The following is a 17,647-nucleotide window of genomic DNA, read 5'->3' as shown; positions in this document are numbered from 1 at the left end:
CCAACAAGACCATACCCACTCCAACAAAGTCACACCTCCTAATAGTGCCACTCCCTATGAGATTATGGGGGCCGATTACATTCAAACTACCACACATTTGTTTCTGAAACAAACACTTTGGGGAAAAAAATAGTTTTACTATTTCTAGCAAACTTTTTTTTTTTTTTTTTTTTTTTTTAAATATCAACTTTGCTTGCTTGGGAATGACTGTGGTAGCAGGAAGGGGCATCATCTCTGAGGCTTTTTTGCTATTGTTTTTTTCAAGACAGGGTTTCTCTGTGGAGCCCTGGACCTTGCTCTGTAGACCAGGCTGGCCTCGAATTCAGAGATCCGCCTGCCTCTGCCTCCCAAGTGCTGGAGCTAAAGGTGTACACCACCACTGCCTGCCTCTCTCCCCCTCCCTCCCTCCTCCCGCCCCCTCTCTCTTGGAGACAGGGTCTCTCTCCCTCTTTATTTATTAATTTTTTATTTTTTATTATTTTCTTTCTCTCTCTCTCTCTCTCTCTCTCTCTCTCTCTCTCTCTCTCTCTCTCTTTCTCTCTCTCTCTCTCTCTCTCTCTCTCTCTCTCTCTCTCTCTCACACACACACACACACACACAGACACACACAGACACACACACACCTCGGAGATACAAGGCCAGTGCTACCAACGTCCCCTGTCTCTGGAGCTCTTTTTTTGTTTGTTTTGTTTTGTTTTTTGTTCTGTGGGGCTCGCCCAGAGGGTACTTTGTCAAGGAAGACAGCCTATGTCTTTGAGAGTGTTAGGTTGCGACAAAGCTGTAGAAACCAGAAGCATGAATAAAGAGAGTTACTGAGGACTCCTAGCATCGCCTGTCATTATGAGCGGGAACAGTAACTATGGGAACGCACTTTCCCTTGCAAACCCCAGGCTAACTGGCTCCTCCCCCGGCTTCGCCCCGCCGCCGCCGCCGCCGCCGCCGCCGGGCCTCCCCGCCTCTGTTTACCCTGCTTGCGCCGCCGCGTGGGAGGTGTCCACACGCCAAGGCTTCGCGTAAGCGCGGTCGACGCATTGCAGCCACCTCCCGGGAGACGACCGACTACACTCTTCCCTCTCATCTCGATGGTCCTCTTTGTGACCTTTGGGAACAACACGGGACTCGGAGGGTTCGGCGCCTCCCCCCGCCCCAGTCCTCCGGGCCGCCAGGGGGCAGCGCAAAGAGGCCCCGCCCCCAGGGCGCGGAGCGCGAGGGAGGCGCATGCGCACCCGACGGTGCGCGGTAGCAGGCGAGCGCCGCGGCGACCCGGCTAGCGCGCTGGCGAGTGCGCGTGCGCCGCGGCGGTCTCCGCGCTCTCCCGTCCTCTCCGTCTGCGAGCCGGTGTGAAGGCGCGGTGCCGGCGGCGGGGATGTTCCGAAAGGCCCGGCGGGTGAACGTGCGCAAGCGGAACGACTCGGAGGAGGAGGAGCGGGAGCGCGACGAGGAGCAGGAGCCGCCGCCGTTGCTGCCGCCGCCGGCCTCCGGCGATGAGCCGGGCCCTGGCGGTGGCGACCGGGCCCCCGCGGGGGAGTCGCTGCTGGGCCCGGGGCCGCCGCAGCCGCAGCCGCCGCCGCCTCCCCCCTCCGCTCACGCCCCGGGCCTCGGCGCTGAGGCCGGAGGCGGCATCCCCGGCGGCGCGGAGCCCGGCAACGGGCTGAAGCCGCGCAAGAGGCCTCGCGAGAACAAAGAGGTGCCCAGGGCCAGCCTGCTCAGCTTCCAGGACGAGGAGGAAGGTAAAGCCCCCGGCCGGCCCACGCGGGGCCCCGAGCCCGGGCTCGCCCGACGGCCGCGCCCCTCTCCCCCGCCTCCGCCCGGGGATGCGTTCCCGCGCTGCCGCGGGCCGCGTCTACGCCGGCCCGTGCGGTCCCCGCTCCGGGCTGTCAGCTCCGGGCAGCCGTCCCGGGTGGAAGCGGAGGCCCGCTGGCTGCTCCCTGGCCCGCCTCTTGGCTGCCTCGCGCGTCCCAGACGCCACGAACGGAGTCCGTCCTCGGTCGACTGCCTGCTCCTAGTGCTCTGCAGGCCTCGGGACCTGCCCCCGGTGGGCTGCTCGGTGCAGGCATCCTGGACCGAGAAGGCCGGGTCGTGGAAGAGGGGGGACCAAGCGGGGCTGGAGACGAGTGTGGGGCTACAGCCCTGGTTCCGAGTGACCTTGAGCCAATCAGTCCCTTGTCGTTTCTCTCGGTCTCTCTGGAAGTAAAGGGGCGGAGCTGATGTCCGCCCTAACGTTGGCTCTGGAAGCAGAAGAGAGATCGGGCTGCAGGGGGTGTAATAGATATCCGAGCGTTAAATAATTTTACTTGCACCTCGATATCACGTTGTGAAGAATGAGATGAGTTTCCAGAGTCTGGAGTCATGATTCTAAAATGGTTCCGTGTCTTTAGAAAGATGGGTGGTTTATCTCTGGCCTCCCTGCTGCTGTTCTGTTTGAACCGGAGGTACAGGTCGGGGTTTGACTTGGATGATACATGGAGGCGGGGGAGGGGTTGGTGAAGTTTTTGTTCTCGACTTGGATTTCCAAGTCAAAGATGAGGAATAAATCACTCAAACTCAGTTTTGCAAAATGATTTACTTTATGCATATTCTTGAAATAACTCATCGTAACGAGAGTTACTCAGGCTTGGGAGAACCTTGAAATTTGGGGTATGTTGTTTCAGCTTTCTTGATTTAATATTTTAAGGAAACATTCTGAATATTTTTTCCTCCTGTGGTAGATGAAATAAGCCAAAGATTAAGATTTTTGTCAAGTTCCTTGGGCTACCCATTAAATTTTTCAGATTTTTATTTAGTTCCTGGGATTGATAGCAGTTTTTTGCTTTTGATTTTTTGAGACAAGGTTTCTTCTCTATGTGGCTCTGGCTTTCCAGGAACTCACTTTGTAGACCAGGCTGGCCTCGAATTCAGAGATCCACTGCCTCTGCCTCTCCAGTGCTGGGATCAAAAGCGTGGGCCACTAAGACTGGCAATATCAGTTTGGGGGGCTATGGCAGGTTGAAATAAACTTTGAATTTCTTAGTGACTTTTTTGCATGTGAAAATATATGTGTGAGAATTCAAGCAGCATGAAAACGGGGAAGGGAAAACATTTTCTGAGTTTGTTTGCTACAGACTTTGTTTCATTTCTTTTTTTAAGAAAATGAAGAAGTTTTTAAAGTAAAGAAATCAAGTTACAGCAAAAAGATAGTTAAATTGCTTAAGAAAGAATATAAAGAAGATCTTGAAAAATCAAAAATCAAGACAGAACTCAGCACCGCAGCTGACAGTAAGTACTCAACAACCCTTCAAATGGCGGGCCAGTGAGAGCTCTCCCACAGTGCTCTGCAGTCTGTATTGTGAGGTCATTCTGCTGACCAGTGTCCACAGTAAGTTGCAGTGCTGTTCTGTAATTGTTTTCAAACTTTTTTTTAGGCTATTGCTCCTGAATTCTTGCTAGTATAGAGGCTGTTGTATGGAGAAGAGAGAAAGATTTCCCATTTCATCCCTAGAGACAGACTTACTCTATTGAAAGTTCCTGTACTGCTATTTTACAGAGACAAAGTTTTGATGACTTTGGTAGTATTTCCAGTGTAGATTTAACTTTTACAGGACTTTTAGGAATACCGTAGGTTAATGTGATAATATCAGCGCTCAGTCAGCATCCCTATCTGATATGAGACCAGGTGTCTTCTTGACACTCAAATTTAAATCTGCCCCACCCCCCCCTCTTTCTCTCTCGCTGGAGCAAACATTTTCCCAGTAAGCCAGGCCCAAAGCTTAAAATGTTTCAAGCAGTTATATGATTAATGTGTGTAGTCATTATAATGTAAGTTACTCTTTTCTTTTTTTTGGTTTTTCAAGACAGGTTTGTCTGTGTAGCTTTGCACCTTTCCTGGAACTCTCTTTGGAGACCAGGCTGGCCTGAACTCTCAGAGATCTGCCCGGCTCTGCCTCCTGAGTGCTGGGATTAAAGGCATGTGCCACTAAGTTACTCTTATGCAAATGTTTAAGAGAAGTCTTTACTCTGTAGAATTAAAGGGAGTGTTTCTCAGATTCTCAGCTGTAGGTATGTATGGCATAAGTAAGAATGCTATTGTATCTCATTTACAATGTAGTTGTGGAGACATTATTATGTAAATGTCCAACAGAAGTGTTAGCAAAATGTCCAATGAGTAGGCCAAAGGATAGCTACTTTTTTTTTTTCTGGAAGGAGGACAACTTCATAGAAAAGTAGGACATGAAGCTGGATAGTTGATTAGAATTCCCAAAATAGAAGAAAGTATCCGAATATCACCACGGAGTAAAAGCAAGCACATTTGACTAGGCATTTGTAAATAGTTGAGTGTTTGAATGTGAAAGACAAGTAGTTGAGAGGTTGTAAGGATGGCTGGAATGCAGTGAGAGGTTGTAAGGATGGCTGGAATGCAGTGAGAGGTTGTAAGGATGGCTGGAATGCAGTGAGAGGTTGTCAAGGATGGCTGAAATGCAGTGAGAGGTTGTAAGGATGGCTGGAATGCAGTGAGAGGTTGTAAGGATGGCTGGAATGCAGTGAGCTTGTAAGGATGGCTGGAATGCAGTGAGAGGTTGTCAAGGATGGCTGAAATGCAGTGAGAGGTTGTAAGGATGGCTGGAATGCAGTGAGAGGTTGTAAGGATGGCTGGAATGCAGTGAGAGGTTGTAAGGATGGCTGGAATGCAGTGAGAGGTTGTAAGGATGGCTGGAATGCAGTGAGAGGTTGTAAGGATGGCTGGAATGCAGTGAGAGGTTGTAAGGATGGCTGGAATGCAGTGAGAGGTTGTCAAGGATGGCTGGAATGCAGTGAGAGGTTGTAAGGATGGCTGGAATGCAGTGAGAGGTTGTAAGGATGGCTGGAATGCAGTGAGAGGTTGTAAGGATGGCTGGAATGCAGTGAGAGGTTGTCAAGGATGGCTGAAATGCAGTGAGAGGTTGTAAGGATGGCTGGAATGCAGTGAGAGGTTGTAAGGATGGCTGGAATGCAGTGAGCTTGTAAGGATGGCTGGAATGCAGTGAGAGGTTGTAAGGATGGCTGGAATGCAGTGAGAGGTTGTAAGGATGGCTGGAATGCAGTGAGCTTGTAAGGATGGCTGGAATGCAGTGAGAGGTTGTAAGGATGGCTGGAATGCAGTGAGAGGTTGTAAGGATGGCTGGAATGCAGTGAGCTTGTAAGGATGGCTGGAATGCAGTGAGAGGTTGTAAGGATGGCTGGAATGCAGTGAGAGGTTGTAAGGATGGCTGGAATGCAGTGAGAGGTTGTAAGGATGGCTGGAATGCAGTGAGAGGTTGTAAGGATGGCTGGAATGCAATGAGAGGTTGTAAGGATGGCTGGAATGCAGTGAGCTTGTAAGGATGGCTGGAATGCAGTGAGAGGTTGTAAGGATGGCTGGAATGCAGTGAGAGGTTGTAAGGATGGCTGGAATGCAGTGAGAGGTTGTAAGGATGGCTGGAATGCAGTGAGAGGTTGTAAGGATGGCTGGAATGCAGTGAGAGGTTGTCAAGGATGGCTGGAATGCAGTGAGAGGTTGTCAAGGATGGCTGGAATGCAGTGAGAGGTTGTAAGGATGGCTGAAATGCAGTGAGAGGTTGTCAAGGATGGCTGAAATGCAGTGAGAGGTTGTAAGGATGGCTGGAATGCAGTGAGAGGTTGTAAGGATGGCTGAAATGCAGTGAGAGGTTGTCAAGGATGGCTGAAATGCAGTGAGAGGTTGTAAGGATGGCTGGAATGCAGTGAGAGGTTGTAAGGATGGCTGGAATGCAGTGAGAGGTTGTAAGGATGGCTGGAATGCAGTGAGAGGTTGTAAGGATGGCTGGAATGCAGTGAGAGGTTGTAAGGATGGCTGGAATGCAGTGAGAGCTTGTAAGGATGGCTGGAATGCAGTGAGAGCTTGTAAGGATGGCTGGAATGCAGTGAGAGGTTGTCAAGGATGGCTGGAATGCAGTGAGAGGTTGTCAAGGATGGCTGGAATGCAGTGAGAGGTTGTAAGGATGGCTGGAATGCAGTGAGAGCTTGTAAGGATGGCTGGAATGCAGTGAGAGCTTGTAAGGATGGCTGGAATGCAGTGAGAGGTTGGAGTCGCAGCATTTCATGGCTGGCTGAGGTGCCAGGCGTAGTACAGGAGAGATGGATGCCTTCAGCAGTTTCAGCTCAGGCTAACTTTGATCCTTAGGAAGTTGAGTAAGATTGATACTTTCCCTGGCTCTGGGAAATTGTGGATGGGCTAAAAGTGGTTGCTACTGCTGGGTGGTGGTCGTTGCACACACCCTTAATCCCAGCACTCAGGAGGCAGAGGCAGGTGGATCTCTGAGGTCGAGGCCAGCCCCGTCTACAGAGTGAGTTCCAGGACAGCCAAGGCTACACAGAGAAACCCTGTCTTGGAAAACCAAAACAAAAAAACAAAGAAACAAAAAAAGTGCTTGCTGTGGGTGTGGGAGATGTGGAAACTGGCTTATTTGAGAAACATTCCTAGGGAAAATTGTTACACTTCCCGTATGCTTTTGCTATCAGAAGAAGCACCCAAATTAAAGCTTTGTGCCAGGGTAAATGAGAACTGTTGTGTATTATTTTCTGGTGTAGGGAAGGCAGGTTGGGGAAGAGTATTTTTAGGAGAACTTACTATTTTTTCATCTTGGAAACTGTTCCATTTCTCCCAGAGTCGTTGAGCATCCATCATATATGGTGAAATAGTGCTCAGGTCACAAAGTGGAAATTAAGAAAGGCCTGGTGGTGTGTTTGCCACGTACTGTTAGTTCAGAATCGAAGTAAATAGGAAGTTCTTAAGGCCATCTTTTGTGATCTTCCGGTCTTCTACTCTGCCTGGGTTCTGATACTCATCAGGAACTTAGCGTTCTTTCTGGAGGTAGAACCTCTGTTGGTATGTGTCACATACTGTCATTCTGTTACTGAAATGGCAGTCCTGGAAGCTTTTGTTAACACATCATCCAGAACTCTTTGTAACTATAAGTACTTAGGTAGGTAAAGATGACTTGACTTCAAACAAGAGCATGGACTTGAAAACTCTGGTTTTGTGGTATTCCCAACTTAAACTAAAGGCCTCAAAGGAGTCATGTTCAGACAGGCTCTTATCCAGGCCAGGTTGGCCTCAAACCTACATAGCAAGGGTAACCTTGAATGATGGTCATCCTGCTTCTATCTCCTTTCAGATGTGGGCCACCATGCCCAGTTCATGCAGTCCTGGGTCTCAGACCTAGGGCTTCATGCACCCAAATAGTAACTAAGCTGCACCTTCAGCTTCATAGGAGGAGGAGTCCTACAATGATAATTTAGCATTGCTATGGAGAATTGCTAAGAGGATAACACAGCCACTAACCAAGTGTTAAGTTGTCCCCATGGGTTGCCCTGGTGATCTGCAGTCCTAGTCTGGTACGTGTGAACTTAGTGGAGTCGTGGGATGTACAAGTCTGCCTGTGTGGTTTGGAACTGATGTTTGTATTAACAAATTGTGCTTGGTAAGCTTTATTTGCCATTTATTTTTCTCCCTACCTGAATTTGCCCTTCATAGACGTCAATGTATTTGTAAGCTTGAGGTGTAGTACTGGGAGAAGAAAATACATCTATAAACGTACTAAACTAGTTCATTGTGTACACACACACACACACACACACACACACACACACACAGTCTGCATACTATAAATATAGTGACTTCTACCTGAGAACCAATTAGAGGTTGTTTACCCCTGTATACTCGTTAAGATGCCTGTTTTTAAAAAATGAAGGGAAAACCTCCTCAGAAAATAGCAAATGTTGATAATATAAAGAAATGGGAATATTTGTGCACTGTTAGTGCAGAAGTTAAACAACAAATACAGTATGATTTGATTTGATAATACTTGATACTTAGAATCATCAAAATTAATAGCTGGAATAGTTGCTGCCAGGACCTGGATAGAGGAAGAGAACTGTGTATGAATAAACTAGAAGACTCAGGAATGCCACTTGTAACACACTGAAAAGAAGCAGAACCTGGTTCTTGAGGAGGGGTTTTTCGGAAGGGTGTGTGTTCATCTTCATAGCATTCACAACAGCTAGCACATGGCAGACTGTGGTGTGTGTGTGTGTGTGTACATGCAGTGGGACACGGAACCTGGGAAGGAACGTCTGACACAGACTGTAATTGAAGGAACCTGGGGATAGCGTGCCAAAAGCAGCTCATTGTCAGCAGCTGCAGTGTGATTCCAGTTCTAGAAGACAAGCACCAGAGATGAGAGGTAGAACAAGGCTTCCAGGGACCGACAGAAGCAGAGGTGGGGATGGACGTGAGCTCTCAGGACTCCTAAGTGTATTTTCAGTTTAACAGTGTGTGGAGAGTAATGGGAGTGAGTAGTAGTGATGGTTACACAGTATCATAAATGTATTTAAGGCAAACTATACACTTAAAAATCTTACAGATTAAAATGATTTGGAATGTGTGTGTGCATGCATGCCACACGGTGCATGTGGAGGTCAGGATAACTTGCAGGAGTTAGTTCTCTCCGTCTACCATATGGGGAGTGAGGGTGAAGCTCAGGTCATCAGGCTCACAAGACAGTTTTATCTGCTGAGCCATCTTCATGTGATATAGTCAAGTTATGTGTATTTTACCACAGCAATAATCGCAAAAGTGATACAAGAACATTAAGATTTCTATAGAATCATTCATTATTTGAGTGCCTCAGATCTATTTTCAGTCTGAGGAGCCATTGTACTTAGTGGAGAAGGAACGAGGTAGCCCAGAGGGTAAAGGTGCGTGTTGCCAGTATGGGCAGCCTTAGTTCAGTCCCTAGAAACCCACAAGTAGAGGAGAGATTTGACTGCTGCAGGCTGTCCTTTGACCTCTATGTGTACACCGTGGGACCATGTGCCTACACACATAAAAAATAAATATCAAAATTTTTAATTAGAAAGGAAGAGATACTTGATCTAACCATGTGATTGATGAACTGCTTTTAAAGTCTTGGGCTTCAGGATGCACTTGAAAGGGAAGTCAGTGACTGACCAGGTAAGGCAACACGTTGAAGAACACCATTCCAAGTCTGAAAGAGGATGATGGGAGTTTTCTTGGCAAGGTTACAGAGAGCATCTTTCCTTTTAGATAAATAAAGTACTGCTCTACTCCTTAATTTGTGCTCGTTGCTCCGGATGAGCATTATCAGGGTCAGTGGCTCAAGGTAAAAACACTTGGGTTTTCTTGATCTTTGCCTGGAACAAGTGATATTAGAGAGTCTGTTAGTTTTAAATATTATAACCAAGACAGTTTGTCACAAAGATGAGCACGTATTGGGACTGTAGTCTTAAAGCAGCCTTCAGCTTAGACTGGAGTTGATAACTGGAGAACTCTGTCTGCATTCCAGAGCTTCCGCCCTGCTTCACATGTCGTTGTTCTTGGTGTCATGTAGTTTCTAACTTGTCTCTGTCTCAGTTCTGGGCTCTCAGCACTATCAGGTTTTCTCTGCTTCATGGTACATACTTGAACGGTGACTTGTGATGGTTGGATCAGGCTCGTACAGTGTGAAGGTAATTGTTAGGGTCTCTTCCAGATGAAAAGTCACATTTATACGGCCACTCAACCCTCAGATACTTTGTTCTCAACAGAAAGCTATCTTGAATGGGTCTCGTGTTTAGTGAGGAACACTAAATGAAATCAAAAGTGTGAACAGGCTCGGCAGCTAAGCAGCACTTAGTGCTCTTGCTGAGGACTGAGTTCAGTTTCCAGCCCCTACATGGGGTGACTTAAGACAGCCTGTGACTTCAACTCCAGGGGATTCAGTGCCTCTGGCCTCTAAGGGTACCTGCACTTGTGTACACACCCGCGTCCAGACAGACAGACAGACAGACAGACACACACACACACACACACACACACACACACACACACACACCTGTACCTAATTACATAGTTAGGGATAATAAAATCAAATGATTAAATAATACCATTACCAGTGAGGTTTTAGAGAAAGATAGTGATAAATTTTGATAAATTTCTCACAAAATTAATTGAACATCATTGTTTCCCTGTTTCCTCTAAATTGTATTACCTTTACGCACATGTCTACTGTGCTATTTCATATTCACGCTTGAGTTAAGTACTAGAAATAATGTAAGTTTTAATGGATTGAGCTCATGATTTAATAAAAAGTGCCTTAATAGTTTATCTGAGTTTCTATTTTAAATAAATTTCAATTGTTCTTTTCAAAAATTCAGATGACCAACCTCTGGACAAAGCATGCCATGTTAAGGACGCAAATCCAGAAGATGGAGTTATCATCAGTGAGCATGGTGAAGATGAAATGGACATGGAGAGTGAGAAGGAGGAGGAAAAACCCAAGGCTGGGGGCACCTTCTCAAATGCTTTGTCGTCTTTGAATGTTCTTCGTCCAGGTGTGTTTAAGTAGCTCTTAGATGAGCCCTCCAGTAACTGCAGTAGTAGAAGGGCTAAGTAAGTGTGTTTCTGATTTGGACATCTTTTTAAGGCAGGCTCTTTCATGTCTGCAAATGTAGAAAATAAAACAGAAGTTTTCCCACGTTTATTATTGCTTAAAAATACTTTAAAAATTATGTGTGTATGTGTGTGTATGGTTCTGTTCGTGTGAGTACAGGTACTGAGGAGGCCAGAAGAGGGTGTTGGTTCCCTTGGGGCTGGAGTTCAGGTGGTTGTGAGCCACCTGCTGTGGGTGACCGGAACAAGCCAGGGCCTCTCCTCCAGTGAAACAGAGGGGCTCAGTAAATGCCAGTGGTCCTGAGCTGCTTCTTTCCCGCCCACTGTCAGATAAAGACTCTTAACTCTCTACACAACTGTTTCACAAAACCACAACTAATTGCTGTTATTTTTATGTGTAGTATCCTATAGGAAATAATTTGCAAGTCTATACACGAGCTAATCAGTTTTAAATCAGTGCTTTAAGTAGCCAAGTTTAAATTACGAAGAAATACCACTTGACGTTTGTAAACAATTAAAGATGCCTCTGCTGGGCTGAGGAAATTGCGACTCAGTCTGGTCACCAGTTCATCAGTGGGATTGCATGTAGACTTAGGAAGAGACACCAGAGCCAGTGGTAACTATGGAGCTGACAAGACTTACCTTGGACTATTTTACTCTTCCTGTTTTTAAGAAAATAAGCTTCATACCCAGGTACTTCCCATGTTTTATCATTCTTAACATTTGTTTCCAGGAGAAATTCCAGATGCAGCTTTTATACATGCTGCAAGGAAAAAGCGCCAAATGGCCCGGGAACTGGGAGATTTCACACCTCATGATAATGAGCCTGGTAAAGGCCGACTTGTCAGAGAGGATGAGAATGATGCCAGTGATGATGAAGATGATGATGAGAAACGCCGAATAGTTTTTTCTGTGAAAGAAAAGTCACAAAGACAGAAGATCGCCGAAGAAATAGGTAACTTGATGAAACCTGATAGCAAGCACACAGCGTTGCTTTTCAATGTGATTTGAAACTGTAACATTTACATTTTTAACTGCTTTGCCTTATAGGACTGTTCTTGCTCGAGCACAAGTATGTTCCATGGCTGATAGGTTTTCAGCATTTCTTGGGTAACCAGTATTGTCTTAAGTACTTGTGCATAAATCTATATAATTATCTTAAGTATTCTTAAGCCATTGGTTTTGTGCTCCCTTTGTAGAGTTAATGTCAATCTTAAAAGAAACCAAAAATTGTAAGCATAACATTAAATTCTGCTTTAGCTTTAAAGAAGGGTGCTGTCATTAAAACAGGCAAGATCATGAGTGTCAAGATGAAAATGGACTTGTCAGCAAGATTAGTACTGTGCTCAGTTCTTGTGGTAGGACCTTTTCCTTCCTGCTGTTGGATATGGATTCCTTTTGTCACGTTGCAGGTATCGAGGGGAGTGATGATGATGCATTAGTGACTGGAGAACAAGACGAAGAACTCAGCCGGTGGGAGCAGGAGCAGATTAGAAAAGGAATTAATATCCCTCAGGTAAGAAGACTTAGACTTGGAGAAGGAAAAGAGAAGTCCATTGAAGGGGTTTGTGGCAAACAGTCATATTGAGTCTTTACCAGTCATTCCTCATCATAGTCAAAACATTGGCATGTACTTATGTATTCCTAATGCTTTTAGAAGAACTGCTTTAAGTTTCGCCTTTTATAGTAAGAATGGTGGACGAATGTCCGGTTTCTGCAACTAGTCCTTCAGCAGCGGCCTTGGGAAGCCCATGACAGAAGCACAGTCTAGAGTCAGAAGGTGGGGTTGGGCCCGGCACTCAGTAAGTTCTCCAGCTGGTTCTGGTGAATGCTGAAGTTGGGAACACTGCCTTGAACCAGATGTTGGGGGTTTTGCTGCTGTTGCTGTTTTAATTTCAAAGACAGTTTCCCGGGTATGCAGACTGAGGTTGGTCAAAGTGTCTTCCACAGTAACGTGTTTTGTAACAGCATGCAGAAAGTTGCATAATGTGAGTGTATTTTACTGGTAGTGTTGAGAGCAGAGCAGAGGAAAAGCCTTGGACTAGTTGCAAGAGTCTTAGTTAGAACTTCTCATTGCCTGTTTATTTTCTGACCAGAGGCAAGTCACTTACCCTGGTAAAAGATTCCCTGGATCACTCCATCTCTAAACTCTTGAGAAGCTGTTTTTCTGAAAATCATTAGAAAAAAAATAATGATTTTTTTTTTATTAAGATCTAAGAATTTGGCCGGGCGTTGGTGGCGCACGCCTTTAATCCCAGCACTCGGGAGGCAGAGGCAGGCGGATCTCTGTGAGTTCGAGGCCAGCCTGGGCTACCAAGTGAGCTCCAGGAAAGGCGCAAAGCTACACAGAGAAACCCTGTCTCGAAAAACCAAAAAAAAAAAAAAAAAGATCTAAGAATTTATACAACTCAATGTTCATTTGATTTTGAAGAATTCTGCATTTACTTATTTTAATTCCTATTTGGAAACTGGGTATAATTTTTTGCTTTTATTTTGTTCATACTTCTGTATATTTTTTAAGTTTAGCTATTAGTTTTCTCATACATCCATTTCTTTTCAGGTTCAAGCAAGTCAGCCCACTGAAGTGAATATGTACTACCAGAACACTTACCAGACAATGCCTTATGGTGCCTCCTATGGCATACCTTATAGTTACACAGCCTATGGATCATCAGATGCCAAGTCTCAAAAAACAGATAATACAGTCCCTTTCAAAACTCCCAGTAATGAGATGGCTCCCGTTACTATTGATTTGGTAAAGAAACAGCTTAAAGACAGGTAGGGCAGATCAACTTCTTAAAGACCTGTCCGCTTGCTTTCTGGTCCCTCAGGCAACTTGTAGTCTGGGGTAGCAGATGCAGAATGCCGACAAAGAAGACTCACTGGCCCACCTTCAAACGCTAGACAGAAGATGACTTCGTGCTTTGCTCTGCTACCTTCTTGGATTACTACTGTGGAAGCCTCAAAGTTATTAAAATGCCACTCCATGAGCTTGTCGAAGACAGTGCTGAGTGTGTACCTCTTGGACTCTGAAAGTGTAGTCAAGAGATGGGGGGAGACGCAAAGCAGGAGATTTTGGTTAGCCCTCCAAATAACTATTTGAAGTCTGTAAACTGCCTTTTTAAATTGATTTTTTACTTTTTTTTTTTTTTTTTAAATAAGAAAAGCAGTACAGACGGAAAGATGCATTCCAAGTATTTTTATGTTCTAATAGTGGAACTTAAATGCATTATAGTATTGCAAGAGTCCTGAGAGCATTGGATTCTAGATGTAAATGTGTTATATTTATCCTTTTGTGTTCTTAAGGTTGGACTCGATGAAAGAATTGCACAAAGCCAACCGACAGCAGCATGAGAGACACCTGCAAAGCCGCGTGGACTCCACCCGGGCTATTGAGAGACTCGAAGGGTCTTCGGGGGGCATTGGTGAACGGTATAAATTTTTGCAAGAAATGCGAGGGTATGTCCAAGACTTGCTTGAGTGTTTCAGTGAAAAGGTAAGGATGCAAAATTACTAATCTCTTTGAATAAGGCAAAAATAGGGAGGCTTTTCATAGAGCATCTTTTAATTCTCAGAAAATAATCCACTCACTCACCTTAGAATGCTGAAGTCATGCTTCGTTTTCTTTAGTCCATTAGTTGAGGGCACCACAGAGCCGTGTACAAACGAAAGAGAGCACCTCTGTCTCGGTGTCAGGTTAGGTCATTGGCCTGCGGTGAATGGAGACAATAAAGGGAGTCACCTGACAGTTTCTTGTTTTTATAGTTGAGGTCTTACGTTTATTTTTATTCTGTTTTTTCAATACTTGTAAACACTTAGAACTGTTTATTAGTAAGTAGTACAGTGCATGACAAGTTTTTGCTGGTTTTTATACTGGATATTTTGGTGCTGTTTCTGTTAGTGGTTTCCATCTAACTAAACCAATGCTTCATTCATTCCAGAAGCCATTCATTATCCTAAGTTTTTATTCATTGAACATTTCTCATTCCTTCTGGACTCATTGCTTTAGCATGACGATTGATAGACTCTTGAATACATTTAAATAATGCATATGCTAACTTCGCAAGTAAGTTCCTGTTGGTTGGTTTGTTGGTTTGTTTTTAAGATAAGTGTACTCCACACATGTCATGCGCAGACATGTACAGTGATAATTTAGAAATGTGAGGGGGGGAGAGCGGCAGGACGGCTCAGCAGGTAAAGGTGCTCACTGTTGAAGCCCCGTGAGGATGGCAGGAGAGAGTGGACTCCCAGAGCTGTCCTCTCACCTCCACACGTGGACAGAGGCAGAAGCACCACACACATCATGCGTGCACGCACACAGCAATAAATTCAAGGGAAAAATAGACGGCTGGCTTGTAAGCACTCATGTACTTAACCTTATCTTTGAAAAATTGAAAAACTTAAAATCATGGTCCTTAAATATTCTGTCTCAGAATCTCAGATAGGAAGGCACATTTTTCTTTATCACTAACTGTAAAATACAGTTGGATGGTTTTTTTGTAAATGTTTACTTCACTACAGTAAAAACAAGGGCTTTAAAAAGAACAGACTTGTCTCTCTGATGGATCTTAATGTTTCAGTTATGTGTGGTCAGATCTGGGGTGGTAGCATTCATCAAGTCCTCTCTAGCACTTAGCATGGGTTGCTGAGTTTGTGGAGGAGCACTTGCAGTTGTGCTATTCCTTGGGCCGGTCAGTTGCTTGGGGCCAGGAAGGAAGCATGAGCTCAGCTGTCTGCTGAGCAGGGGTTGGAGAAGGCTGGAAATGGGATGTCCATGGCAGAGCCAGCTAGAGTAAGGACCTTTGCTGGTGGGGGGGGGGGGGGAGTGCTCTCTGAGACCTGCTTCTTCAAGTGTCTTGGCTTTTACTTTAGAGAATTTACAAACTTCAGCACTCAAAATTGCAAACATAATGCTAACATATATAAAGTTAGATTACACCATCCCTGGTTTAAGAAGAATTAGTGGGACATAGTACCTGCTGTTGATTTATTAGTGTGTTTCCTCTCCTGATTACGATGTTCTTGGAGAAGTCTACGTCAGGTAGTGCTATATGGCCATAGAGTCACTTAGATATTTTTGTAGCAGGTCTAAAGCCTTACATAGTGAATACATTCTCAGTAAAAGGAGCAGATAGTGCTGTGTTTCAGAGATGCCTTCTTTCCTTCATTCTGACATCTCATATACGTGCATCCAGTTGTATGTGCTTCTGAGTGAAAATGTCCTGAGTTGTCATCCTTATAATATTTGATGATAAAAATTTAAAAATAGGGACAGTTAGATAGATATGAATGTTATGTTTAGTTATGTTGTATAAATACTCTTTCAGAGTAAGTTAAACATTTCTTTTGTTCGTCTTTATGAAAGTTAGAATGATTTTTAAACTTGAATCATCTGTCAAGTCATTTTAACTTCCATGACTTAGTTCCCCCTCCAGTCCTCTTGTTAGGTTTTCATCTTCAGTTTGCTCCGAAATACAGTAACAATGATAGTTTTTAGTTTGGAGAGGATAGAGAGGCTAAAGAAACTGTCCTGGTGCAAGCTCTATCTTATCTAAGTCGATACTATAAACTTGAAAAGAGATTAAAAGCCAGCTTTAAGCTTTAGTTGCCAGAGTTGTACCTCAATCAGATACCCCTTTATGGTGCCAGCACAGACTTGAGCTCTCACAGGAGAGATGTCCAGTCTTAGACTAAGAGGGTGCATATTAGGGACCCTTGTCTTTAGTCTTGATGACTGTGAAAGGGAGAAGTAGGAGTCCCAGTGACATGACAGTGATTGGGAAATAAACATGGCAGACTGGATAGTGACTTTAGACTACAGGATAATGCTGACTTGCAGACATTGTTGCCTGTGGTGTGGCGTACTGAAGAAGAAGAAGAAAGTTTGACCTTTCTGTGAACATTGGCCACTTCCACAATGGAATCGTGCACGAATACAGAACTGCTTTATTACAGACGCCTTTGTATCCCACCTGCCTTTTTTATTTTCCGTTTACAGTCTGTTCAGTTCGGGAAGATGCAGTAGCACTTGGTGCCAAGTGTTCCCAAACGCTAGTGGTTAACAGTTGTACCAACAACCAGGAAACTAGAATTTCTGGTTTCCTGTGTGTGTGTAGTGGTCCTTAGTGTTTTGTGAAAGTTTCGTAGCATTTGGTTGTTTTATAAAGTATCTATAAAGAAAGACGTTTTGGTTTTTTTTTTTTTATTTAGATGTATTCATTTTGTACTAAGTAAGTTAACTAGGTGTATTAGGCTGGAAAATTTTGTTGACTTGAAAGCTGATAATTTATGTCCAGATTTTATTACAAAATAAAGAAAACAGATATTTGCTAGGAGGAGAGACATTTCAGAGTTTGATTTCAGATTGGTTAGTAATAGGAATCTTATTTACCCTTTTAGTTTGATTGTCAAACGTATAATAAAGCTGCAGACTGGTGTAACATTACAGGGCACTTGGTATAGATGCGTAAGTGGTGGAGCAGCTTACAGTTGATGCTGAAACAGACCTGCTGCTGTCTGCCGTAGATAGGGCCATTGCAGCAGATTTTGGCAGAGCACAGCACTTGTTGAAGCCAGGAAGTTTATCAGATGTGGTGGGTGCCTGTAATTGCAGCATTCAGGAGGAAGAGACAGGAAGAGCTTGGGCTCATTCATAGTGAGTTCTAGACCAGCTGAGCTGCACAGAGAGACTTCATCTTTAAAAAGAAAAACATAAAAAGAAACCTAGAGAATTGCTATGTAGATCATGTTGCTGGAAAATGTAAACTTAGAAGACTTGTAAACACCCTTTTCTCTGAAGAGAAAGCACCAGAAGCTTCCCATTTCCTGACTTGTTGGAGCAGCACAGAAACAGTGCATTTCTTAAGTTACCTTGGCCGGGATGGCCAGAGCCTGGGCTGTAAGAAGGGGGCTTCCTCCCTTAGAGGTGACTGCTGCTCTGCTCGTGCTGGGACTCATGCTGGTTTTGTCCATAGAGAGTACTTTTCAGGAAGCCGGAAATAGCGTGGACCCTCGATGAGTAAGCAGCTGAGGAGTGTGGTGTTACGGAGTGTGTTGTATTTTTACAGGTGCCACTGATTAATGAACTTGAATCAGCAATACATCAGCTGTACAAACAGCGAGCTTCCCGCCTTGTCCAAAGACGACAAGATGATATTAAAGATGAATCTTCGGAGTTTTCAAGCCATTCAAGTCAGTCCATCTTGAAGGTTTTTATTTTTCATT

General features: G+C 44.7%; 1 protein-coding gene across 1 annotated transcript in view; it reads left to right on the top strand.

The window, feature by feature from the left end:
• Positions 1 to 1,266: 1,266 nt before the first annotated feature.
• The window catches only part of Paxbp1 (PAX3 and PAX7 binding protein 1), a 32,308-nt gene continuing 15,927 nt past the window's right edge, over positions 1,267 to 17,647 (top strand). The window contains exons 1-8 of the mRNA XM_076549197.1: positions 1,267 to 1,730; positions 3,127 to 3,255; positions 10,189 to 10,365; positions 11,157 to 11,378; positions 11,836 to 11,939; positions 12,984 to 13,201; positions 13,730 to 13,919; positions 17,491 to 17,614. Coding sequence (XP_076405312.1) covers positions 1,367 to 1,730; positions 3,127 to 3,255; positions 10,189 to 10,365; positions 11,157 to 11,378; positions 11,836 to 11,939; positions 12,984 to 13,201; positions 13,730 to 13,919; positions 17,491 to 17,614 — 1,528 coding nt within the window. The 5' untranslated portion in view covers positions 1,267 to 1,366. The remainder of the gene's footprint in view (positions 1,731 to 3,126; positions 3,256 to 10,188; positions 10,366 to 11,156; positions 11,379 to 11,835; positions 11,940 to 12,983; positions 13,202 to 13,729; positions 13,920 to 17,490; positions 17,615 to 17,647) is intronic.

The sequence above is a fragment of the Peromyscus maniculatus genome, chromosome 12 (assembly GCF_049852395.1).
Source record: "Peromyscus maniculatus bairdii isolate BWxNUB_F1_BW_parent chromosome 12, HU_Pman_BW_mat_3.1, whole genome shotgun sequence".
NCBI classification, from domain to species: Eukaryota; Metazoa; Chordata; class Mammalia; order Rodentia; family Cricetidae; genus Peromyscus; species Peromyscus maniculatus.
This window is presented reverse-complemented; position numbering and strand designations above follow the sequence as displayed.